Source organism: Pleurodeles waltl, chromosome 5, assembly GCF_031143425.1.
Source record: "Pleurodeles waltl isolate 20211129_DDA chromosome 5, aPleWal1.hap1.20221129, whole genome shotgun sequence".
Lineage (NCBI taxonomy): Eukaryota > Metazoa > Chordata > Amphibia > Caudata > Salamandridae > Pleurodeles > Pleurodeles waltl.
This window is the reverse complement of record NC_090444.1, coordinates 606,150,048-606,177,566: the sequence shown is the minus strand read 5'-3', so window position 1 is coordinate 606,177,566 and position 27,519 is coordinate 606,150,048. Positions and strand designations below refer to the sequence as shown.

Sequence of the window (27,519 nt, the reverse complement as noted above, 5' to 3'; positions counted from 1 at the left end):
TCCTTCCTCGCTCGCTATTGCATGTTGGGCAGTTTCCACAGTGCACCCCGGTATTCCCTCTTTGATCTTTTAGGCAGATACTTGACATCAAGCAGTTCTATGGGGAACCATGCAGGCGTCTGCACAGCCCCAGCCTTAAGCCTTGCACTGCCCTGACCCTCATCAGAAACAGAGGTCCCTTTTTTACTACAACTTGCTTTGCAAGGCCCAAAACAAGTGATATTCTCTTGAAAACAGAGCCCATGTTGTGTGAGTACTTGGAATTGCCTTTTTTTAAACCACAAGCTTTTACTGTTACAATTTCCAACAATATGTTTGAACTAAAATACTGTGGGCGAGAGTGAAAGATATGTCTGTTTCTTTCTTTGAAATCGTTAAGCAGAGTATGAAACGCTCATTCCAAATTCCCCCTAACGCGGCTTTTCTGGGAGCCTTGGTAGAGTTAGTTCAATTTCCTCATTAGAAACCGGAATCTTTTACTTGAAATGGCCCATTTACAGGCCTTATACTTGAAATCAAATTTAAATAAAAAAAAAACAGAGGAATGCCTTGTGCCTCCTGGGCTGAGATGAGTCTGGGATGGGCTAGTTTGTTGCCAGTTGTCTGGTACAGAAATAGATTTTATCAGACCTTTGCTCTCTAATCTAGATGAAAATAGGATCAAAGACCTCATACATAGAACACTAAAGGAAGCTGTGAAGGAATGTACTTTTGTCAGAAATAAAGGCAATTGACACACAGTACAGGTACTTCAAAGCCGGAAAATGTTCTCTTTTTAAGACTGAGCGTAGAAGAAAGATTTTAAGACTGAGCGAAGAAGAAAGAACAGACTGTGTGGCAGTGAAAGACTGACAAAGCTGTCTCCAATCAGGACCTCTCACAGATGAACATGCTAGTTTGGTGAGGAATTCTTATTCGGACCCTTGCAACTGGTGTTCTCATGAGCACCTTGCAAGGATTTATCAGTAGGGATTTGTTAGGCCACATGAAATAACTGGTAGCCATATCCTCTTTCTGGTGATTACCGCCAGCACATAGTAAATGGTAATGCTCAGCTCAAGTGTTTGCATCCCTCTTTTTGGATCCCCACCTTTAAGTTTCAGCATTCTGAAATGAAACAAAGTTAGATTCGAACTCTAGATGTGGAATTGGTTAGAGACCATTTCGGAGAAAATAAATAGTTTTGTTGATGTGTGTATATATGGCAATCATATTTTATTTGGGAAATCATTATAAAAGGATGACTAGAACATGTAATGTTAAATAATGTTTTTGTATAGGAAAATTTCCAGGACCATATTTCTTTCTTAAGGTATTCTCCTTCAGTACACACATCCGTTTGACAGATTTCACCAACTGAGCTGAATGTGACTGTATATGGAATACAAAACACATTTTGTGAGAAAGAAAGAGCAGGGGATTTGGGGAGTTCTCTGACAGTTCCAGTGTTGGAAGGAATGGTTGTTGGGTGAAGGGTATTTGTAAGATGAACACTATAATTTGCTTTGTGTTTTGAGAGCTACCTTGGCAAAGAGGTATAGATAGAGCATCTTTCCACCTTTAGCCATTATTTGGAATTTCTGTACAAAAGTATTTTCCACTAAACACCTTGTAGCAAGGATCCTCAGAGAGGCTCATAGTACTTAATAAACCATAACCTAAGAATATAATTTGAGCTCTAACTAGGGCAGGGGATCACACTCTGATATTGGATTGTTGTTTTATCAATAGCAGATGCCAGTCATTAAGTTATTGCACGTTTTATAGATTTACTGTTCTTCATTAACGATGAAAATCTAGATCACATTAATGCCTAAATTGTGGCAGATTTTCTCTAATCCTATTGTGGTTATATGTAATGATGTATTCGTGAAAAGGTAATACCAAATGTCTTAATAGACAGTACATCCTTTTTACGGATGATGAGCTCTCATCCACATTAGGTGGCATACTTCATCAGTGAGTACGCACATCCACAGTGAAAACCATAGTTGGTACCCTTAACTTGGTACAACAATGATCTTTCAAAATCACATCTGTACATGAAGTATCTTAATACATTAAAAGCACTTGTTTGCTAACATGTTTCCCAAATATCATTTTGTGTTTGTGTTGCATAAACTTCCTAAATCCCAGCCAACATGCAGTTCATCTTCTGGAGCTTTCCAGGGCATTAACTAAGTCCTATGAAATATTTGCTAAACTGAAGATTTTGTACGTTGAACCTTTCAGGGGAGTGTAGTTGTTTTCCAATTTGTAAATGTTTAGCTAAGTCTACCACTCTGTAATTTTGTCATTGATGGGATCAAACCTTCGATAAACCAATTATTTGTTTTATTAAAAAGATTGTTAAATCATTGTACACAACATATGTACACACATATTACACACTTGTGATAGACAGTACGCAGCTATGATTGGTTAGAGGTTTTTATTGAATAGTGTTTTTTTTTATAACGTTGGTGTTATTTGACAAATCTGCATGAAACTTTCCCAAAAAAGGTTCATTTGATTTGGGTTTGGCAAGTTATGTGCAGACGTGTCAGGGTGAGGCGGAAATAAAGGGAGGGGCCCAAATGTGATATTTCCCACAATTGTAACTCCCTTAGGAGTTTTTGCTTTGAAGAAAAAAACTGCTTGACTGGAATTACTCCAAATGTGGCATGTAAGTAGAACTTTCATTTGTTTGGTTTATTTGCTCAGTTGTTTTTGAAAAATTAGGATTTAAATTGTTTTTTTCAGGACAGCCATTAATGGCTTAATTTATAGCGATGCCTGGACTGTTAATCCACAGATCGTCTGCAAAGTACTTAGGTTTCATGAATCCATCTAAAAAATATTAAATATTGATATTACGTTATTTTTATAGCTGGATATGGAAGTCCTTGCCAGATTTGCAAATTATAGACCTTCACTGAGTCCTGCAAACTTTCCAGGGTTCTATGTATTCGCAAAACCTGATTTATTTTTTTATGAAAAAGAAATTGGTGCACTGGAGCTTTGCTTTGACAACAGTGCTGCGAGTTATGGTTTGCTTGGTTCTTGTGCAAGTTATGGATTGGGGTCCTAACCATGACTTGTACATTTCAGTGTTTTTTCAATTTTAATTTGCAACCATAACTGCATTTAACTTTGTTTGTTTTTAAGTGAACTTCTGGGATTTAAAAAAAAACGTATGCTGAGGTATTATAACCAAAGCTAATTATAATTTTGATTTACCTTTTGGTTTTCTTCAGTCAGTACAAGATATTCATGAATGGAATCATTCCATCACATAATCACAAAGATATGGTTTCCTGGAGATCCTTGTCTGTCTCTTTACTTCAGCCTCTCCAAGCAAATAATATGTTAGCCCAAATCATTCCCTGGGAGCATCATTCGTCTGATCTTCCCTCTGAAATAAATCATGGCACTCCATCATTACTACTCTCACTACCGCTACTTATCACACCACCTCAAGGCCTCAACATAGCCACCCCAACCAAACTGCATATTCAACATCTGTTTTCACCACATTCTTCATTAACTTAATCAATCTGAATACAAGTACATTTAATCAAATATACATTAACTATAGAAGCCTTTATCCTAACCAAATCTCACACATGCACCCATCACAGACTACCTTTTGTCGAATTCCTTCTTTCCTTTTTTTTTTCTCTAGCTCTCCTTCACCAAATCTAAGTGTCCTCAGGAACTTAAATCCTTATTCCATGGCGTCCACCTCAGACCCACGTGTTCTTGATTCTTGAACAATTCCAATGGGGTCCTCGCTTCATTGGCCTGAGGAAGCGGATCATAGTGTATATTTATGTTTGCAGTTCTGCTCATAGCTTTACATCAGGCCGATGAATGACAGCCTTGATCGTTTTGTTAAAGCATTCAACCGTGCAGTTGGTTTCTGGATGTTATATTGTATGCTTTTTGTGTGTAATACACACGCCATCACGAAAGACTCAATTTCTACAGATTACAGTTGAACCTTATTGTCATTTAAAAGGGAAAGAGGGGAAACCTGCCTCTTTTGAACACTTCATCTAAAAACGTTATATTTCCAACTGATGCCTTCCACCCAGGCCAATTCCAGCCATTTCAACAACAAATCTGCCAAAACAATGATAAATGGAAATACCAGCTCACTAGATGATGGATACACAAAGTCCAATGAAACTTCCTTCCTTGTCCTGAAAGCAATTTACAACAAACCATAGGAGGAGTTCTTGTCATGTCAATCTTGTGGCTACCCAGTCACTCTACAAAATCTCTTACCAGTTGTTTCACATCACTATTCAAAACTGGCCACCAAAAGTCCATTCTGAGTGTTTGCTTAGTTTTGGCAATGCCTTAATGGCAAAAATGAACCAGTTCCATCCACCATCTACTTTGTTTGGGGAAAGAAGTGTATTGCCTCTAAACAACATATGACAGTCAACGCCTAGCTAATGCTTTACAGAACAACAACGCATGCATTCCTCCATAATTTTCTTCAACTTTCCATTCACCAGCTACATACCTCATTGCCAACTTTTTACATCTCAAGACCTTTTAATTCCTTTTGCCATACCTTTTCAGCGAATCCCCATCTGTGATTACACAAACGTTCGGCCACCCTCCACACTGGAAGAGCTGAACGAGGCAAACCCTCCTTAGTGAACTATAAAGTCTTATTTATAAATACATTTTCAGTATGTGCTCTTGTACTAATCAACATAGAAAATAATTGTGACAGCAGGACTGCTTTTTTTTAAAGTAGGTACTTAAACAAAAAAATCAGTCCTGCTACCACAGGCAAGCTGCAAACAACCACCTGCGGAATATTACAAAGATCCAAAGAATGCAAATAATGATAACATAGAACACTGCTTTTTTTTTAGAACAAAATCATACTTTGTAAGAACATAACTGCATAACAACAATGGTGCTGTGCCACTGTCGGTGATCAGCCTCTATTTTACAAATGCTTCAGATGAGCTTTGATTCCTTGCTTGGTGAAATTTTTAACTTCTAGGCAAGCATTTCCACCCGCAGCTCAGTATTTGAAGCTTTGCTTAACTTGATATTCGATGGAAATATATTTGGAAAGTGAAATGTAACATCGGGATGCTGTCAATTGAGGAGAGGAAGGAGGTCTTTAAAGAGCAACAAAGTTTCCCCTGTCCACATTCAACACTGCTTCTTTTCACATGGTCATAATTAAATTATCGACAGATGAAGAACCTGGAAAGTTCAGTCTTGAATTGGGTAGGGTGAAATATTAAAATATGAAGGCAAAATTTGATACTGCCTACTCAGTTTCCCTTATTTTGACTACTTTGCATGATTATTAAAAGCTACTTTGTTTTCTGTTGGAAATTGGCCCACGATAAAAGGGAAAATTCTTATATGACTGCTTTCCTCTCCGACGCAGGAAAATCCTACACTATGATTGGACGAGACGACACCATGCAGAACCTTGGCATCATCCCCTGTGCGATCTCGTGGCTCTTCAAGTTGATTAATGAGCGGAAAGAAAAGACTGGGGCCCGCTTCTCCGTACGTGTATCAGCGGTTGAGGTTTGGGGGAAAGAAGAAAACCTGAGAGATTTATTGTCTGAGGTTGCTACAGGCAGTCTTCAGGACGGCCAGTCTCCTGGGGTCTACCTTTGCGAGGACCCCATCTGTGGAATGCAGGTACATTTACAGACGTCCTAATAATGTTTTCTCACTAACTTTAATTTCTAGATGTTTTGCATTTCCAAAGTTTGATGGCTCCTTTTTGCTCTGTTTAAAGTATTATCGATTAAGTGTTGTTAATATTCAATGTTGTTTAACACTGGTGGCAGTGGAAAGGTCCAATGAAAGAACAATCAATTGTAGGATTAGCCCTGACTGTGATACCCCTCATAGTCAATATAAGTAGCCATTTTTAATTTAACTGTATCATTTTAGAGTCTTGGAATGGGATCTGCGGTGAATAACTATTCTCAAATTATAATTTAAATTACTACATATTATCCTATAGCATGTCTATGAGGATTTTGATTATAATATTCCAATCAACCATCTCTTGTCTTCGTTTGAAACTAAGTTTCATTGACATCAATCAGAACACACTACACCTTTTTCACCAAGGAAATGTTCATACTTTGACCTCAATATTTGAAATTATTGCTGTTGACATCTTGATGATATTTTCTAAATATTCTTGCTCCGTTTACAGGTCGAAATCAGTGTTTTTGTGGCCTGTCAAACTTCCATCAATTGATCCACTGTTCTGCTTAACTAACAATTAATTGTGTTGTATGTCTGAACTGATCCCATTTCCCTAATCCACCAAGAATTTTACAAGCAAAACACAAGGACCTACTAATATTAGAAATTGGCTATTAATATTAGAAATTGGCAACAATCCTTATAGGGCTTGCACTTTGTCTGACCTAAAAACCCCAAAAAGAGAAACTCGTCTCTCTACTTCTGTTGGAGATAAGATTTTAATATAGTTTTAAAAAGAGGGAGAGTGGAGGCATCTGAAAGCCTTTTGGGTAGGGAGTGTCACATCTTACCTTCATCAGTGTTGATGGATCTGGCATCCGGTTTTTCAGGTGAGGATCTTGCCACCAAATATTGGGATTATTGCTGCAACGGACACATCTCATAAGTGTCTGATAAGAAATGAAGGGCCTGGTTACAATCTTGGCGGGCAGGATTACTCTGTCACAAATGTGACGGATATCCCGTCCACCATCTTATGAGTCCTTTATATCCTATGACAGTCGTAATACAGCAGACAGAATATCTGTCACATTCATGACAGAGTATTCCATCTCCCAAGATCATGATCAGGCACCAAGTCTGATAAATACTTAGGCCGGAGGCGTTATAATCATATAATGTCTCTTGCTATTTAAGATTGTTCTGTATCAGAAGAAGTGTTTATGAGTTTCAGCTCTTGTTTCCTTCTGAGGCACACATTATATCTTGTAAATTGTGCTGTCTATGAGATCTCTTGTCACCAGTCTACTTTCCATGGCTTCTTGGCACGTGAAGTGAGCCCCCCAACTTATCTTGACTGTTTGATGGTTTGTCGTTTTCCCCTTTTCTTCTGAATTCAGCAAGTAGGGCACATATGCTCTGTCTGAAATGGTTGTCTTGTCCGAGATTGTCATGCAAGTAAGGCCATTGTAGCTTGCTGATTTGTTTTATCCATCGTTTGTTGCTGTGACTTGAACTCAATATCTGTAGGCATCAAGTTATTAACTGGCAAAGTTAATGAAAGCATCTGTGGGATTGAAACCCATGACACCAATTGAAAAGTAAATCTGCCCTTTTTGCAGTCACTGTTGTCACCAGAATTCCTAGGACGAATGCTCCCTTGGGATACTTAGGTTCATACCATTTCTGCTCTTTATGTCTGTCTTGGCACTATGGTACCACTACATGGCAGGTAGCCTTATCTGTGCAATCAGTGCCTGAAAAGTGTTTAATCCAAGAGGCCAGCTATGCTGATGAGATCCCTAATGTTATCTGATGTGTAACTAAGGTGGAGAAAAGCGTCAGTAAATGCATACATTTATGGAGAACTGTATAGAAATAAGTACAGTTCAAGATCGCTGCAGGTGCTCCTATATCACGGTCTCAGGTTTCTGAAATTCTATGTTAATTTCCAATCACCAGGCGGTATTGATAAACAAAAGCTTTCACTCAGAAAGAATAAGGGAAGAAGCCTTGTTTTACCTAGGTTATTATGTTTTTGAATTCATCTTTTTGTAACACTGTTGAGGCCAGAATAACCAGCTTGTACAGGGCCCTCCCCACTGGACCACTGTACACCTGATTTTTTTTTTTTTTTTTTTTTTAATAACCACTGCTTCATTCTGAACAGACCCTCCCTCTCGGACACTGTAACTGTCGCACATCACACAATGTCACTTTGAATGTTTTGCTTTCAGACAACTTCACCCCACAGTATACACCCTCAGAGGTCAAAGACCCAAGCACCCCATAGACAGACTCCAAGAAAACGTGATATTCAAAGTGCCAACTGATAGGCCTTTGCATCACACTTTTTATTAAATGTGTGATCTTGTGATTTTCTGTTGAAAACATATATACATTTAATATATTTGAACTGTGAAACCTTGTCCTTGGGACATATATAATCAAACTATCTAACCCTGATTAATTAGGCAGTAGTAGCATCGAGGGGGTGTCTGGGGAGATCATTAACGCGTTCATTTTATAAGGTCATGCAGACTGATAATGTCACCAGATGTTGAGGTAGTAAAGGATACGATTTTTGTGGCTCTTTAGTTGAAAAAAATGATTGAACCTTTTTTTCCAACTGGATAACCGAAATGACCCCCTTAGAAGTGGCTTTTACATATTCGGATGCTGTGCGCCGCTTGTTTATCATTTTGTTTATATTCTTTTTATTGAATCGTCAAGTCTTATTGCCGTGAAAAATAACATTTAGAGAGTTCCCATTAGTACGTACGAAGTTCCTGAGGCGACACTTGTTTAGAGGGAAAGAAATCAGCCAAAATTTCCAAAAATGCAACCGAAGCATAACGTCAAAACGAACAATAAGCAGTGACAGGTCAGATTTCTACCGAAAACATGTTCTTACTACAAAAGGCACGTAAACCCCCTTATCCATCCGTAGCGCGCATGTGAACATTTAGATGTCTTATAAAAAGTTGTTGCAACTCCATTAAGCAACATCTGATAAAGACACCATGGTAAGAAGAGTGAGTGTAACGCCGAGCACTCAGCTTTTCAATATTCTTAGAAGTGAGAACTAATTAGCATGTTGGTGACGTTGCAAGGCCGCAGGCATTATTTGCTGGAGATACTTAAAATAAATGTAAAATGGTTGAAAGGAATCCCACTGAATGCATAATATGTACAGATTTCTGGGTGAAATGTGGAAAGTTTATTGTTTGTAAAATGTGGAGAAATGGTATGCAATGCCAAGAATGATTCATCACCTGAGCCAAATAAGATGGAGGAGTTTTCCACCTCCGATGGAAGGTTTCCTCCAGCCTCTTTGGCTGCCAGGAGCTGCTCTGTACACCGCATATGTCTGAGCAAACTTAAATCTAGAATTCAATATCTGGTTGTCCTCACCAATTCAATTCAATTTCTGGTTGTCCTCATTCAGCCTGGTTTGAGTGAGAGCTGAACCTGACCCATACATGCGGTATAAGAGCGGGGGCAGTGCTTAATTTGTGCTTGTTGTTTCCGGTGCTGAGCACCGCCACTTAATTTTGAGGGCCAGGGCTTATTCTTCTGCCTTAAGCATTTGCTGCAAGTAAAATACACATAAGGGAAAGACGGATGAAGTGTAAAGCGAAAAAGCGTCACAAAGAGAGAAAGTAGAAAGCTGCAAGAGTGAGCTGAAGGGGCAGGGAGTGGCTTTATATGGATTGAAGAGGCCCGAGATGGATTCGGGATTACGCTTTCTGAGTATTCCGTGTTCACACATTTAATTGCAGCAGCCGCGTGTTTGGGGAGGGCTTTGAGCACCGGCGCCTTTTTACTTACAAATTAAGCACTTAGCGTGGGCTTGAGGTTTCTGGGCTATCCACTTAGCATAACACTGTCAACTCGACCTTCAAGCTCCTTCCAGGCTGTTGGTTTTGTTGTTCTGGTGCTTTGATGGTTGTACCCTGAAAGAAATATGATTGGGTCTTCCAAAAGTCAGGTCTTATGGAGTACCAGGGTTGGGTCTTTCAGTTGGGCGTTGTACAATTGCTACTGTTGTTGAGTGACCTGGGATACACAGCAGGCTTTTAACCAGGTAATAGGGTGGCCTAAGGAATAGTGTTCTTTATGTGATAAGTTTAAAATGGGGCCTTTTCAGAAATGCGTGTATGGATAAAAATATAAAAATACCTACCAAGTTGAGTGGCGCAAGAGAAGTTACTGAAACTTGGCCGCACACCCTCCTAGTATGTGAGTTGGCATCACAGAGCTAGATTTCACCCACCACTTGCTGCCCTTTTATTAGTGGGAGGCAAATATGATAGCTGAGATTTTAAAAGGACTGGATAGAATGAGATGGTGTAGAATGACCAAGCACTAACAACGACATTCACAACTGGGGTATTCTTTTTCACAAGAGTGAATAATCAGTGGAGACTTTAGAAACGCTATTGACAGGACCTCACTCTTTTCTTACCTTCTGGTGACATGGCTTGGTTCCTAGGATGTTAGTTTTGGGGTTTTGGTGATCGTCTGGTGGCAGAATGTGCTTTGTGAAGGGGCCTTAAATGTGTTATTGTCTTTGTGCCAGCAAGACAATTTTATTCAGATCCTTTGAGCTTAGAATCGCTGGGAAGCTCTGAGTGCTTTTTTGTGTACATCAATAGGCTAAGCATGAAGAATGGTCATTGTGACTTGTGACCAGGCTGTAAATGTGTGTTGTTAGAACAAGAGACAATTGTGTAGTTATTTATTCATTTATTTATATTTTGAAGAAGTCCATTATTTTTTCTTAGATTTGCACATGGAATTAGAAAGTCCGTATTGATGAGCTCGAGGAGCAGTAAGCAGAGTTCATGCAAATGTGAATCTCTTGTGGAGATGTGTTAACTGGGTAGAATGTTGGAGCAATTCTTTAGTGTATATAAGTTTGTTTTGTGAGTGCTGGTGTGGTACAGGAAGGTGTGACAATAGTCTGTGGTATTAAGGAGTACAGACCGCTATATACCGTTGCCTGAGGGTAGGCACATTTCTGTCCAGGATATATATTTGATTGCATATCCATTGCTAGTTACTTTGTGACTTTCTTTGTGTTACAGATTGTTTAAAGGTTTGCTTGAACCGTTTAGATTTTTAAGAGCTTTCAGAAGAACTTGTGATATGATGCTCTCAAGCATATGTTAAGTGTGTTCCTTAGCAATACTTTTTATTCCAATGGTGCCGAAAGTGCACGATTTCTGCTTCATCAGTCACAGTTTAGGAAGAGAGGCGGCCGAGAAGATCCCTGGGTTACTGCACATGCTGCTGAACAAAATCAGCCATGACTTGGTCATGCATACTATTTTGAAAGGGAAGCAGTTCCATGCTCAATTCCGGTTGCTAAAAATTATGGGAAGTAAATCCACTTTACTCATGTACTTAGGCTTTTGAAAGGCTTGACTTCTAGCACTACATTATTACTGGTATTTTGACGCCTCCTGTATAACGTCTTAGAAACATAACAGTAACTTAAACCCACCTTCCCCATCTCAGACACACGTCCATATGATGAACTTTGGAATGCTGGGCACTCTTTGTGGGGCAAACGATTGGCAGGGAGGATTAATGGCTGATAAAGGCCTTATACAGTAACATTCCAGTGCCTATCTTCCGGTTTCTCTGTGAACCTTTAAGTCTCAGGGGATAGATTGCTGTAATAACTTTATCGCCATTCTGCCCTGTGCTATAAAGATTGCTGCAGGCCATCTCCCTTATCATATGCCTAAACCGCTCATCAAGGTTGAAACATATCCAAGCTTTTCCCTCAACCAAATATTTTCTTCAGTATTTAGCTTCTCCATGTTGAAGAGGTATGCCCTGCCCTGAGTCCCAAGCCCACTCTACCTGCCGCAGTAACTTGAACAGATGAAGCCTTAGAAGGCCAAGACATTTCGTGAGTTGTTTGTGGTCCCGTTCAGCGGGGATGTTGCTGACAGTTCCTGTGTAACTACTCCTCTATGGCATAGAGCGGAAACTATTTTGTAGATGTTTGATCCTCTTCTGTAGGGAGGCAGACAGGCTAAAAATAGAGAATGGGATGCTACCCATGGGAAATTCCAGTAGTTAACAATTTCAACCCATCACTTTTATGGATCTCTCTTTCAAACAGCATACCATACCTTAATTTGTCTCAGACCCATTTTAATGTTCTATGATATTCCTAAATCTGTTCCATTTTGCCATCTACCCTTCTCAGTTCCACTCAGTTCTCCTCATTTTTCTCCTCAGATTAAATGATGTCCAAACTTCATGAACCATTATACATTACCTGCATGTGACTCTCCTGAGGCTTTGCTTCATGACTATAGCTAATAACTAAAGGGTTTCAGACTCTGACAAGCTGTACAAGAGCTTTGGTTTTTTAAAGTATAGATTAAAAACATATTTAGTTGAAGGTTGTTTTGAGGGTGTACGTCTTGTAGAGTGGGTTATGAACCAGGCTGTTTTTATGAGATCCTCTCTTGTTGTTGTGTACAGAAGAGCAGATTAGTGCATGTCCTTGCTTAAGCAACCATGTTCAATGAAATATTTGGTGCTTCATGATTAGTGACACCCATTAATACAAGCATTTTCACCCATAGATGAATCCTGTGACAGAGGATCGATCGTAACTTTGAATGTCAGTGAATGAATAATCATCTGTCGCGATATGTATGGCCAGTAACTGAGCATGTGCAATGCAAAGCAGCAGAAGATAGGGCTTAAGAGAAAAATAAAACTGTCAGGGGCATTATTAGCCTATTCACCTGCTTATTAAATGGACACATGATATAACTACCTTTCGGTACATGCACTTATTCATTTATCTTGCAAGCAATCCTTCATTTCAATCTTTTCCCACTTTTTTGCACCGTTTAGTGGGAAGACCTTCATAATGTTTTAAGGAATTTCATAAACCAACTTCTTAGCCATTTTGCGACTCATGGCTTTTGAAATATTTTTTTTTAATCTTTACATGCATTGTACTACAGCAAATATGATGCACTTAGTAGTATTACAATGAAACATATCAGTGTTTATTTATTTTGAGGTTGCGGCTGAGACAGTGCATACGCTTTCACTTGTGAGACATTTAGTTGGCTTGCAGAGGTCGTAGTGCTTGTCCTCGTTTCAATTGGTTGGCTTCATTGGCCCTCTCATTTGCTTGCTTCTTTGTTGTTAATCAGAACATGCCAGTTTCACTTCCTCTTCTTGTGTTTGGACTTCCTCTGAAGAATGGTACTTGTACTTGCACTGCTTACGTTTTGAGAGCTTTTTTTTCTTTTTGTTGAAGCACTCTACGAGGGTACATGTGTTTGCAAGCTGTGTCCCTCATGTGCTTCTCTCTCCCTATTTGTGTTGCTTTCTCTTACCTGTGTGCTTTTGTCCCCTACCTCAACTCTCACCCGTGAACTTCTATATCGTCCACTTCTCTGTCTCACGCCTGTGTGCCTCAGTGTCCCCACCTTGTTGGCCTCTCTCTCCCCTTGTTTCTTTGCCCCTGGTCTGTCCTCCGTGTTGCTCTCCTGCCCGCTCCACATTGCTACCATGACCGCAATACCACTAAAAATAAAATAAAAGTGTGATGACTTGCCCTCTGGGCTGTATCACTTTGTAGGGACACACATGCATGTTTAATGCATGCACTCACCTACAAAATGACAACGTCCAGCAGCTGCATCATTATGCTTCATTTTTTCATTCCTTTCTTTAATCTTTCCTTCAATGCTGTACAGCATCTGTGTTGATGCTGTGTAAAGCATGAACAAAAAACATTTGCAGAATCAATTCTCTACTGCAAGACCTTTTGATTTTGCCAATGCTTATTCTGTCTGTAATGCGTGCCTGTGATGTCATTTATAGGATACAGTGAGAGCATTGTCAGTGAGATGTTTAAAAGTCCTGGATTAGTATCACGATCTTGTGGTTTACAGTCTATGAATGATGGTATGACGGAGATGTTTGAGAATTTGTTGCTGCTTTTATTGGCAGTTTTCCATTTGCTAATCTTTCCATCTTTGTTGGAAATATTTTAGCTGGTTTTGAATTGGTTTGAATGGCTTAAGTTTTAGTCAATTTTTAAATTGAATCTGAGCTTCCATTGACTATTTATGATTTTTTTTATGGGTTGCCATCTAATTTATGTACAGTTTAGTGCATTTGTCTCTGGTTCGAGGTTACTGAAATGTTTAAGCAACATTCTGTGATGTGTAAACATATGGATAACGTATTCTGCACCATTTACTTCTATGAACCTCAGTGTTCCCATGTTCTTCAGGCAGAAATCAGTGATTTTCTCTGTTATCCTTAGCTGTAGACTGGGATTTGTTTATTTGTTTTTGTTTCTAAATATATTGGAAACTGCTTTAAATTTCTATGTATGTAAACTATGTTCCCCTCTTCAATGTTTTCATACATTTTTGTATACTGCTTTTCATACCTTCTCCTTTAGCACATTGTGACTTACTTTCAAAGATGTAAATAAAAAGTTTTCTTGCTATTTCACACGCTCTCTACTTTATATGTTTTCTTTGTACACATTTTCACATTTTGTCTGTCATACATTTTTAAAATTTACAATAAGTCTGTTCAATATAGAGGATCAGTTGTCGATTTTTCACATTCTTGTTGAGAACACAGTGATAGTGATCAGTTGAGGCTCCATGGATCTGTGACTCCGTGGAATATCAAATACCGTTGCTACCAATATTACTTTATTTTTGTACATAAGTGTATTTTATTATTTCTGCTTGGAATTGATATCCTCTCTAAATGTGAAATCTGTTAAGGTCATGAAATCCTGATCCTTTATGGATCTTGCCTAAAGGATGCATGTTTCCCTTTTTCTTCCTCTCAGAAATATTTTACGAGAGGGTTGTTTTTAGGATGAGGCAAGGGACTTAGGGGTACAATATCTTTTTTTTAGCAAATTTATTTAGTCCTATAATCGGGTTTTAAACGTTTGCATCATTGGACACATTTTCTTACTTTGAGAAACAATGTGTACAGATACCTTCTTACGGTGTCAGTGATCCCATTTTTAGCTATAAATGGGTTTACACAGTATTGTTCCTATTTAAGCTCCCCGTTGGGAAATTTTTTAGAAGGTCCTTTTGAGAGAAGTATTTAACAATATCTGTTCAAAGTTCTTCGAATCACAGCTTTTACTTGGACTTTAATTTGTTGTAACAGTTCAGGCCTGGACAGAAAGGGTTTTGCAAGGAAAACCATTTCATGGCCTGTATATTGAAGCATGCTATATGATTTTTCAACTTCTATTCTTTAATTTTGGTATGTAATTATGTAGTAGACACATTTACGGTTGTGATTGAAGTGAATCTTACTCATTGTATTCTCACTGATTTTTTTTAATGCTGTAGCAATATTGATCTAGTGTTAGATTCAATTTGATGTTCTGAAGCACAGTTATTGGGTCTTCAATTCAGTTTTTTTTAGTGCTGAGCCTGGATTCACAGTTATTAAATGCCGCTGCATGATTCAAGTTCAAATCACTTGTCATGTCTGACTCGTTTGCACGATATAAAGTGGTATGTCTTCCTCAATATCCTGTAATATAAGTACATCTTTCTTTAGAACATCTTTGAAGCTTTTAGCTTGCTTTTGGTCAGCTCACTTGCTTCGGGTGCTGAAGGATTTTCAGATATATATTTATTTATATGTATGTGTGTGTGTACATATGTGTGTGTGTGTGTATATATATATCTATCTATATATATTATTTTTTTTAATCCCTTTACATGCAGTTTCATTAACTACATTTATCCATAGCTTTTGCAGTCATATCTATACAAAGAAGAAACTCTCTTGAGGAAGACTACTTTATCACTACTGAGGGGTCTGAGTTGTCAATGAAGCTGTTTTGCCGTTCATTAGTTTGAGTTTCAGAACATCATAATTGACTGACTGTTTCCTTTGCCACATAACCTACTTCAATGTTCTTTGTAATTGTAGTTCAAAAAACAATTTACTCCTAATTTCAAAAGTATAACAGTATTTGTGTGCTTTCCTCCTTCAGCTACAAAACCAGAGTGAACTCCGTGCTCCCACAGCAGAGAAAGCTGCATTCTTTTTGGATGCCGCCATCGCCTCCCGCAAGGGCAGTCAGCGGGACTGTGATGAGGAGGACCATCGGAACTCGCACATGCTGTTCACACTGCATATTTACCAGTACCGAATGGAGAAGAGTGGGAAAGGTGGCAGTGAGTACCTCAGTTTCTACAGCCTTCAGTCAAGACTTAGCTCAATGGCTCACATTCAATGATTTGGATTCAGTGATTGCTTATAAAGAGGATAGACTATGAGTTGGAGGATAGAAAATGAGGTGGAGGATGTGATCTGAAAGCCTGCAGCTACCATGAAAATACAGGAAGGGAAGCAGGTTATAACGATTTCACTAACCAAATATAATTTTAGTTGAAAGCAAACAGAATTTCTGAAATAGTTAATGTAGTGTATTTTGTTTGCTTAAAGGTGCTCATCTTATAATGCCTCTTCATTAACTTGCTTCAGTCACACCTAGTAGCACTCCTTTTACTTCACATGTCTTGGTCACTTAATGTCAGTCAGTCTGCTACACTGGACCCAATCCACAAAATATTTTTGAAAACAAAGTTGTAAATACTCGTGTACAAATTATTAAATATTTTATTGAGAAAAGAGTAGAATGAAACAGAAAGGAAATCATTTTAATTTCCTAGTACTATGCATATGTAAGTTAAACTATGACTATTGTTACGTACCGTCATCGTTACAAAGCCCTCATAATTACCGCCTGGGCCGCTGTGGCGGTCTTACCACCGTGGGACCAGCGGTGCAGAATGCCATATTATGATAGCGGCAGTTTGGTTACTGCCAAACCGCCACGACCCTTCCTGTCCTGCCGCTTTACCGCAGCCTGCCGGGCTGGAGGTTTCCACCTGCAGCCCAGCGGGAGTCGGATGACCACCGAGGTCATTCCAACTCGGGACTCCGCAGCATTTTCCTGACAGTCTCATCACCACAAAATGCTGGCGGTAAAGTATCCCGACAACAGGAACTTGCATTCTTGTCGCCAGGATACGTCCCCAACCACATCCGCACACACGCATGCATGCAGCAATACACACACAATCACACACAGACATCCCCCACTCACACACGGACTCACAACATTCATTCCCATAGACACGCTAACATACCCATACACATCACTCATGCATACACTGTCCATTCCCCACCCCCTCCCTTCAACTACATACATACACACACTCACTCACACTTCCCCTTACCCCCTACACATTCACCCATGCACACACACCCACCCCTGTCCACATGCATACCCACACGCATCACCACATTTACACACAGGCACACATGCATGCACAGACACTCCCCCTCCCCCCTATTCATGACACTCATACACACAGGCACACACACCCCCAACCCCCTCCCCTTGCAGATGACACGTAACTCGTCTGACAAGGACCTCCTCTGTTAGGGGATGGGACCTGCGGTGGAACCGCCTACATGCCGCCGGCCGCTGTGATGAATGTCGCTGGATATCCGACTGCCTGTGGTGTGGATATCCAGTGGCAGTCATTAGACAGTGGTCGGAAGACTGCCAGCACTGGCAGTCTTCCTGCAGCTGTGGCGGTTTTGGCAAAGGACCGCCACAGTCATAATGAGGGCCATAATTGTAAGTTAGCTATCTTTGTGAGCTCCGAATATTTTCTGTGGGTATGTATGTAATCTGTAGACAGCACATAATTAGATTAGATGCTGACAGAGATAGTTGTGAGTTAGTAAAACATAACTTGCTCATCTGTAGGCAAATCATTTAAACTGAGCGAGTTATGACTTTTTGAGAAAACCTTGGTAGATCTGACTGCCAAGGTTCAGTGTCCATGCGAAGATGCTGTTGTCCTAGTGAAACCGTCAAGACAATGAATCCAGAACTTTATACACATGTAAAAACAGCATAGAGCTCAGGAAATGGTTGTACTGGGTACAACATTCTGTGTAAGGGAAGCGAAAAATGCAAATTTGCAATGGGCATGCGTAATTAAAATAGGTACCTATAGTTAATACCGCTATATACTTTCAGTGTAAGTGTCCTTGTTTAGATGCTCAAGAACATGTTTTATAGGGAGAATTCCGCCCAAGTCTAAAGTGAGTCTTGAGATACTGGTTTTATGAGAATGAGATGTTGAAAATTGTGCATTGATCTTACCTTCGGACTAAGTAAACTGTTCTAGGTCATTAAATTGCAAAATTCTACGCATTCTTAGCAACATTTTCTATTTTCAATGCCAGGTTGTGTGCTTTTGTTTGATGCACACATTTCTTATACGACGAAGCATGTTGTTATGGGCCAGCTACATGCACTGGCTCATTGATCCATTTTTATTAAGGAGCGGGCAGACTGGAAAAGAGAAAGAAATGAACAGAGGGCTGGCGTTTGGGGCCTACTGATGTTCACACTGTGATTGTGACAGTGGTGCTGATTAAAGGAACATATGGATGACATGTCCAAATCTCTCATCTACTAAAACTTTAGTAAGGCTGGCATAACTTTTGCAAATTATGAATATATTGTGGTTGCCATTTAACCATGATATAAGCACGTATCCCCCCCCAAAAAAAAAAAATCACTGTTGCGTTAATACTTTGTGTTTTTTTTTTATCTTTAATGACGAATACGAAGCACATCCTGACAGTAACACTATGAAGTGGAACACTTTATAGCACCTAGATGCATTTTTGCACAATAATACATATTTGTAGTTGTGTATCTTTTTTGTGTCTTGTGTTTTGTGCTGCATTCTTCTCTTTTGTGACTGCAAAAGCCATTGTTCATATTTTGTCTGCATCGACAAAATAGGATTGACCACAGCAAAAAAATGTTATTTCTGCCCACCAAAAGTCGAAGTTTGTATTTCGTTTACATGCACGTAACATGAATAGTGGTTTTTTTCTGGTAGTGCAAAAAAGCACTTGCAACCATAGATAGAAATACTAACCCACAATTGTGTTGTGTAAATTGGCAGCACTGGGTAGGTTAATTGATTCTGGCTTTGAAATTTAGTGAGTTTGCTCCAGCAGCAGATATCAAGTAAATGTTTTTACAAATGTGTGCTTACAAACTTTGTAATGCGTAATTGTTTTATAAAGTGTAACTCTTTAATCACTTTGTTTAAAGATGACCTCCCTTGTAGACCATGGCAGGATTAGTTCTTTTTCTTTATCAAGCATATCTTTCTTACAGGTAACTCATACACAGCGGATGTGTAATTTGATTTTCTCTGTCCCTTCGCCTCCTCTGCAGTGTCTGGAGGCCGCAGTCGCCTCCACCTCATTGACCTGGGAAGCTGTGTGAAGGTGCTGAGCAAGAGCCGGGATGGAGGCTCAGGTCTTTGCCTCTCGCTGTCTGCTTTGGGCAATGTCATCCTCGCCCTTGTGAATGGCAGCAAGCACATCCCATACAAGTAAGTGAGGGAAAGTTACACATCGCGATGACCATCCAACAGGGAAACTGTTGGAGAGAGCAGACTGTCTCTTATACTCCGAATAGTACAGCCTGCATTAGATTGGATACAGAGCATGTTATTACTACCTTAGTATGCATTGAGAAAACTATTTAAATTGCTATAATATGCAATAATCTGTGCGAATTTTCAAAACCAAGTTAATCCTTGGGAGATCATGGAAGATTGCATTGTCTGGCTCTGCATTAGATTACAAGACATGATTACTGTAATTTATTTTACCCTGTATCAGGTCGCTGCTCAGATTACTTAACAGTGCGTTATGTTGCACAAGGAAATTACTCACTCCCGTATTCTTTAGTGGATTATAGTTTACATTTTATTGCATTCCTCTTCTTTATCAGACATTATTTCACAAAAGGTGTTTATGATCATTAGTGTATGCCAAGTTAGATTTTGGAAAGATATTATGTCGATTACTTTCCTCTGCTGTGTTAAAGAAGCACATTGCTTTGATTACTTTACTGTGCATTTGGTTGAACAAGATTATGCTATGTACTTTACCATGTGTTTGACTATATAAAACTTTGTAAGGAAAATGGACCTTCCATTAAAGTCTTTGAACACTACAAATATGAGATACACTCGCATCTAATCTACCCTTTCTACAGCCAAATCCTCTTACTACCGAAAGATAGTCACTTCCCTGTACTCCCACCTCTCCAGCTTGCGTGTATTTTACTTTTCTTTCTTCTCCATACACACCTGCTAATCGATCCTTCTTCAGGCGAAGGCTTTGCCTCTTATTTCTTATCTAAAAGTTTTGTTTTTAAAAATAATATTAAAACTCTCTCCTCCAGTCCTTCTTCAACCACTCACTATTTTACTGCCTTCCTAGTAACCCTGTTAAACTCCGAGCCGCCTTTGCACATCTCCTGCTAAAGTCATTCCCATATTGAAATCTGCTAACCAATCAATTCACGTGCCCTGTCCTCTCCTATCCTGACTTGCATGACATCTCTTTTGACTCACTTCGTATAGGCACTCACCCACCATGTTTCAAATCTGTGATGATTCTGCCCTTGTGAAAAAACACCTCTGGCCCTTCATCCCATCTTTCAACTCAAACATTCAGGAGCGATTAGGATTAAGTTGCTTATCATCTATCCATAACTCTAACGGTCTGCTAGAACCCCTTCTGGCCAATTTCTGAGCATTGTACTACATTGAAACTGCGGCCGCACTCGTGCCGGATTTCATAGAAGCAGACCCTCATGACCACTTCTCAAATCTTCTCATTCTTCTTGAGCTTTCCGAAGCTTTAAACATTGTGGATCACCCCACACCGCAGTTCACTATTTACTATAACCAATCTTGGTATCATTGACTCAACACGCTGGTTTGCGTCCTACCTTAGCTTTCCTTTCCAAATCCTCTGTCAACAGGTGTCCACTGAGACTCAGTCCTGACCTCCTCTTCTCTCTTTGCATCCCCTCCTTTGGCAGCTTATCTCTTTATGTGGTTTGCCATATCATCTCAATGCAAATGACATCCGAATCTTCCTCTCACCTACTTTTACCCCTCACCTGCAGGACCACACTTCAAACCGCCTCACACAAATCCATCTCTGGGTGGTCATTCGTTCACACTAATGCTAGCTTCATCGAAACGATGAACAATCCACTTTCCTACCACTTTGGCCCCCACGTTTTTTCTGATTCCATGTTCAATCCCCCTGGTCCCAGCCACCCTCACAATGACATCATTTGTCAGAAGCCATGGAGTACATTTTGATCCTGCAGTCAACTTGCAAACATTCTAAATAAACGGAGTCTCAGCGACAAGATGGTGGCTTTGTGTAAACTCCACTCAAGCATCCCTTTCCACAGAGCCAAAACACTACTCTCTTCATTAGTTGTCATTAGTTGTCATTTGGATTCCATCATAATATTTCACACAAAGTCCTAAACTTTGCCGCTCAGTCTGTTTAGAGTCAGTCCAATCACACTCATCATCAAATGACCTTTACCAATCAGGCAGGCTGGCTGCTAAAATAGAGCTATCTATAAACTTCTAATCCTGGTCTGTGACATCACCCTGAACTACCTATCCATAATAATCATTCGTTATACTCGCAATTTACTAAAAATTGACGAAAGCCTTTCCTTCTATAAAAACAAAAAAACTGCCTTTAATTTCTAAATAATAAGCGACTTGTGCCCCACCCAGTCGCCGATTATGAGGAAATGATGTCAGAACTTCACTGTAATAATTTATTACAGTTGAGTTCTGCCATCATAATATCTGCTGCCAGAGCCAGCAGCCGAGGTGAAAGGCAGGTCAGGTAATGGAGCATAATTAATGCAGCTGTTAAATGAGTGAAAACAGTGCCTGGCTTTTCTTTCTTCTGACTTGTTTTTCTAGCTGTAAAGAGAAAGGAGATATTTATGGCAAGGTGTTTTTTTGCACTCCTTTTTAGAATCTTCCTGCATGTTTCTACACATTCCGACCTACTGCATCTTTATTTTTTAAACAACTGCCTTGTATTAAACTGACTCTAATATATTTTTGCATCAAATCTCCAACAACTTTTTGATGTGTTTTTGCATTATAGATTGTGCACTTATTATTCTTCATGTCTGCAAACATGCTTTCTCTTTCATATGAAAGAGCTATGCACTAAAAATGTGAGTGGTTTGTGGAAAAGGTGATGTTGTGACCATATGTTACAAAGAATTAAGTACCCCCTGCTGTACGAGAAAAGGATATTGCAAGTCACCTCAGAGTTCCATGACCGTATAAAGGAACTCGGCCTTCGGCCTTGTTTACTTATATGGTCATGGAACTGTTCTGTGAGTTGCAATATCCTTATAATGTACTGCAGGGTGTACTTTATCGCGTATATATATATATATATAACAACCCACAGCTCATCTACGTCATGCACTGTTTTCATACTGGTTTCCTGTTGGAATGCTTCTGCTACAGCCAAATAATGAAGAAAATACATTCACAATTATTGTAATCATTCAACTATTTTCTGTTTTGCAAGAAGATTACCATGGCTGCTTTACTTTGCATTAGATGACAGAAAGGGATTACAGTCCATACAATGTATCTTACTTCAGATTACAACAGATGAATTACTTAGCCCAAAATGAGATTATAGAAGTAGAATACACTAATTATTTCATTCTGCTTTAGATGACAGAAGATTCAAACACAGAGTGGAGGTTCAACACTGGCAGGAGCACTGGAAACTGTCCTCACCCACTTGTCAGATCAACATGCGGTATCAAAAGTGCAGCCATCAATCACACATCCAATGCATACATACACCACACAGGTGGGGCGCAAAACAACCAATGCCAGTTTCAACCACACACAAAGCACATATATTTTCAATATAAGCCACATTGTACTCCAGTATCACGAGCACAGCAACATTGTCAGCTGTGTAGTTTCTCATACATATCACAGTCAGCATGAGTAAAAAAAAAAAAAAGAAAAGTTCAAGATTTGTACTTTGAAAATGTTTGTTTCTGCACTTGAGATCATTATTTGTATGTCACTTCAGGTATTTGATAAAGGAACCTATAGACTTCTTTGGACAGCTGTACATCCTGGCAGAACAAAAACAAAATGGCAGTGTACTTTGGCACAGTTTCCAGCACATAGTGCTTCACGCAGATCCTTAACTAGATCTAGTCAGGCGCTATCCAGTATAATACATCACTAAACAATACACTAATCTATTCTACCCTCACAAAAACAACATGACTCCCTCCCAAAAAAATATAGTTTCAGCAAACTACTTTGATTTCAGTCAATGTACCTCAGAGTGAAAAAGAGTGCCCCAGTTCCGAAGGTGTACTCATACAAATGGTAGGAATGCCTTTCACATTACCCACAGAAACCAGGCCATCACCATCTTCTTGTGCATAGGTAAAAATGCATCTGCCATGTTGTAGTTCCTTTGATACCGGTCAGCTGTTAGCAGTGCGGAGAGTGCTTGGATTTACCATTTTGACTCATTCCCACGGTTAGAGTTTGTTGTGTTTACATGATTTTCATACATCTAGACCTTACTCAAGACACCAATTGTTCAGTTTAACTGACCTCACCAGCATGCCCTGGTTAAAAAGAGGTTGGCAGCACAGTTGAACCCACAATGAATCTAATATTTAATAAATGAGACCCTGCATGGATTGTAAAAAGTTTCTAGTCATATGGTATACACAGGGACCTTATATAGGCCCATGAAAGGGAGGGGAGAAGTGGCCCAACCTTGAGGGTGGGGTTCACACTGAGCCTAAGCCCCTTGTATTTCTGTGAGATGATCATCTTTGGATGAATTATAGTTGTGCCTCAACAATGTCCAGGTCACATTGATGTGCTAAATTAGTGCTGAACCTCAAGTTTGCACACAAAAAGAATTTATAGGATAGGTGTAAATTGCACCTGACACAGGAGTTTTCCCCTGCAATTTGCAAGCAGTTCCAGATCATGCACCAGTAGACTAAGGAAATCATGTATAAATTGTGTGTAAAACGCCATAATGAAGGGTGTAGCTTTGAATTGGGTGTTAATTGTGCACCTGCTAATTACCACACACTCTGCCAGCGGACGTTTACCTAGACAAAAAATACCTGTGAATGCGCCTGCAATATAGTCAGGGCCCCAGTATTGTTTCATTGCCTAGGCTACTGCACTTGCTGAATGCTGATGAAATATGAAATATCATTGGCGGCTACCTTCATGCTCCATCAACGTATAGGGGTGCAATGTTGTTAAATGCATCTGTGGAGAAAAAGAAATGTGTGCATGTGATTTGTGTAGCGCCGCATTACGGCGGTGCGCATTGTGATAGTGTGTGCGGATAGTTTTAGTTCAGCCTGATTCCACCATGAGATTCATTTCTGCTTTTTGTGCGCTTTTTCATGTTGAAAACATTGACCTTCATTTATCATATGAGACAGCTCTGACGGTTGCTGATGCTCCGCTTCAGGTCGCTGCTAGGACATCATAGGAGATGCTAGCATTGCTTCTCAGCATCGTTTCGCGTGTCTTGTGGGATACAAATGCATGCAGTTGGGCGAGATGCAGGCTGCATCACCCATCACTTGCAGGGGGACCGGAATAGTGGCCAAACACCGCGTGCCAGATCACAAAGCCATTTTCCCTCCTTTCAAAGGAGATGCTGCCATTCCCTTCCAGCATCATTTTGTGCATTGAAATGTAGCGCTATAGGAAAAAAAACGATTTCACAGGAAACCAAAAATATGGGAAATATTTCACAAGTGGCTGTGAAATATGGATTTCGTCATCATAATGACACCCCCCCCCCCCCCCCCCCCCAAACCACTCTGCAGAGCTTTAGCATTGTCAGGGTTTCAGGGATTATCCAGTATAGGAACAAACTATGGGGGTCATTCTGACCGCCAGGGCCAACGACCACGGAAGCACCGCCAACAGGCTGGCGGTGCTTCCTGGGCCATTCTGACCGCGGCGGTAAAGCCGCGGTCACAAAAGGGGAACCAGCAGTTTCCCGCCGGTTTACCCCTGGCCCAGGGAATCCTCCATGGCGGCGCTGCTTGCAGCGCCGCCATGGGGATTCCGACCCCCTTCCCGCCATCCTGTTCCTGGCGGTTTTTACCGCCAGGAACAGGATGGCGGGAACGGGTGTCGTGGGGCCCCTGGGGGCCCCTGCACTGCCCATGCCACTGGCATGGGCAGTGCAGGGGCCCCCTAACAGGGCCCCACAAAGATTTTCAGTGTCTGCTTTGCAGACACTGAAAATCGCGCCGGGTGCCACTGCACCCGCCGCACACCTGCAAATCCGCCGGCTCCATTCGGAGCCGGCTTCCTCTTTGCAGGGGCTTTCCCGCTGGGCCGGCGGGCGATCTTTTGGAGATCGCCCGCCGGCCCAGCTGGAAAGTTAGAATGACCGCCGCGGTCATTTGACCGCGGTGCGGTCTTTTGGCGGTTTCCGCCCGTTGGGCGGTGCCCGCCGCCCGCCGGGGTCGGAATGACCCCCTATGTGCCATGCCACTGTTGCGTGCACCACCCAGTGCCCCTGCCAGCGCAGATACTACTTATCACACTCCTACAAGCGTGCCAGTTCCGACTATTTCAGGCCCCTCAAGCTGTAACAATCATTTGGAAAGCAGTTATTAGTTATTTTTAATGTATATTGAATCAATAAACAACTGCTGTTCTGCTCATCTCTAAAATAAACCAACGGCACCTCCCATAAAGGACAATGTTGACAATTAAATGTTGGTGCGGAGCACCGGAAACCACCGGCTCAAATTAAGCACTGCGTATGATTATCTAACTTATGCACCAAACTGTACAAATTATGCTGTCCACTCTCCCTCAGTACTACTTTTATACATATGAAATAGAAAGAACCTTTTTTTAGTGAACTCTGCAAACTATGTAGCAAATACAGTAAATCCATAACTCTGCTAAGATGCTGTAGCCACACAGTCACCTAAATCCACGGTATCTCATTATTGCCCATTGTTTTTTATTAACAATGTATTCAAAAGCCTGACATTCTAGTTTCTATTAATACCCATTACTGCACTTTGAAGAACACAGCCTTTTGAAGCAAACTTCCTGGAACAAAAAATTTAATATAAAAAATACATAAAGAGTGCTATCATAATATGTCCTATATTGTCATGGCACCTTTTCTCTCATGATTTATGATGTCAACAAAACCCTCTCTGGCAATTGTGGACCATATTTCATGGTTACCTGTGGTACGTATTTTTAGGAATATGCTCCTGGAAAGGTGCGCCGTTTATAGGTTTCCAGGCACACACCTGGAAAAGTTTTGTGAATTCTGTGTTTTACATAATCGCCGCTTTTTGACCAATGAACATTTTTAGGCAGTGTGCAGATGTTAGATGGCAGCATCTTTGTTCAAGAAGCACATTGTTTTTTAAATGGGAAATATTTTCCTTTCCTCTGCAGCTCAACCAAGTTATGGGGGTTTCACTCCTCTTCCCACCCTGGAATGTGATTTCTCCAGACTTTAGCTCAAGCAAATCTAGTACCATTTCCAGGTTACGAAAGTCAGATGGAAGGTTGTGAATGCCCACATACCAATGGGTCTGTGGATGTTCACAAGCTGCTGAGGCACCCGACAGCTAGAACGATTCGCTCCCAACTAATTGCTCTTTTTTCCCTTTCTAATATTACGGTGGTAAGGTCCAATAATACACACAATTACATGTATCATTTTATATATACCTTACACGTGCAAATCCAGCGGTGTATACGTGCACTCCCAAACTAGATATGGAGTTCAGTGGTGCACCATCACCGGCAGCGTCATAGTGAAGAGAAGTTGTTCCTAAATTTCTGTCTGGTCGGAATAAAAATATTTGTTCCTTCCTTTATTTCATCATTTAAGATGCAGGTAGCTGCAGATGTCAGTGGTAAATTTTTAACTCAATTAACCGTCTTACCAGTTAGAGGCAAGAATGCCCCTAAGAAATAAAAATGCTCTTGTGCAAGGGTATATGTCTTTCTACGAATATAGTAACTCACTGTAAAGGCATAAGCCTTGACTGTACATGCTCTGGCAATGGGCCACAAAAATAGGTCTTTCTAGGCGTCCCCAGTCAGTCTGTGATCTCCTAACAAGCACCACTCCACTGATTTTCGGTGTCCCCCAGGAGACCTTTGCCTCACACCTATCATATCTGTTCTGATATAAAATATGAGGATGCTGTTGTTTCTTCATGAAATATCTCGGTGAGAAAACTAGGGTTGGTTGGGTTGAAAGCTGTCACTGCACTAGGACCACTTTGCTTCATGCAAATGATGCCATTGTTTACTAGCGGATGTCCCAGGAATAAGGCTAATACAAGGCGGGCTGGTGTTTAAAATGGGACATATGTCAGAACCATTCAAATTTAAAAAAATCTCGGTTTATTTTTTTCACTGCTTCAAGGGAACAGCAGTGCAACAGTTGCTAATGCCACAAATGTGAGCATGCATCCTATCAAATTATATAAAGAAAAGATTTTGTAAAGACAATGGAGAGAGTTTAAACAAAGCTGACAGCCAAAAGAGAACAATTGGCACATGCAATATATGTACTCATGGTGAACCAGTCTTTTCTAAGTTCCAGGGGGTAGTCAGGTCACAAGATTGACTCTGCTTGCTGCTGTGGAAGTCATGGATGAGACTGGCCTTGGCATTATTGGCATTATAGAATGAGATTGTATGGCAGAGGAGTCTAAAGTAGGTCCAGGGCGGTGAGATGGAGATGTGTCCTAATGGCCAAAAGGGCTGACTGAGAAACTGATGAGCCAGG

At 40.4% G+C, this 27,519-nt stretch overlaps 1 protein-coding gene across 2 annotated transcripts in view; it reads left to right on the top strand.

The window, feature by feature from the left end:
- Positions 1 to 27,519, top strand: part of KIF26B (kinesin family member 26B) — a 577,552-nt gene that overhangs the window by 477,676 nt on the left and 72,357 nt on the right. For both annotated transcript variants that reach the window (XM_069234446.1, XM_069234447.1), the window contains 3 exons: positions 5,408 to 5,670; positions 15,737 to 15,920; positions 19,025 to 19,184. In XM_069234446.1, coding sequence (XP_069090547.1) covers positions 5,408 to 5,670; positions 15,737 to 15,920; positions 19,025 to 19,184 — 607 coding nt within the window. The remainder of the gene's footprint in view (positions 1 to 5,407; positions 5,671 to 15,736; positions 15,921 to 19,024; positions 19,185 to 27,519) is intronic.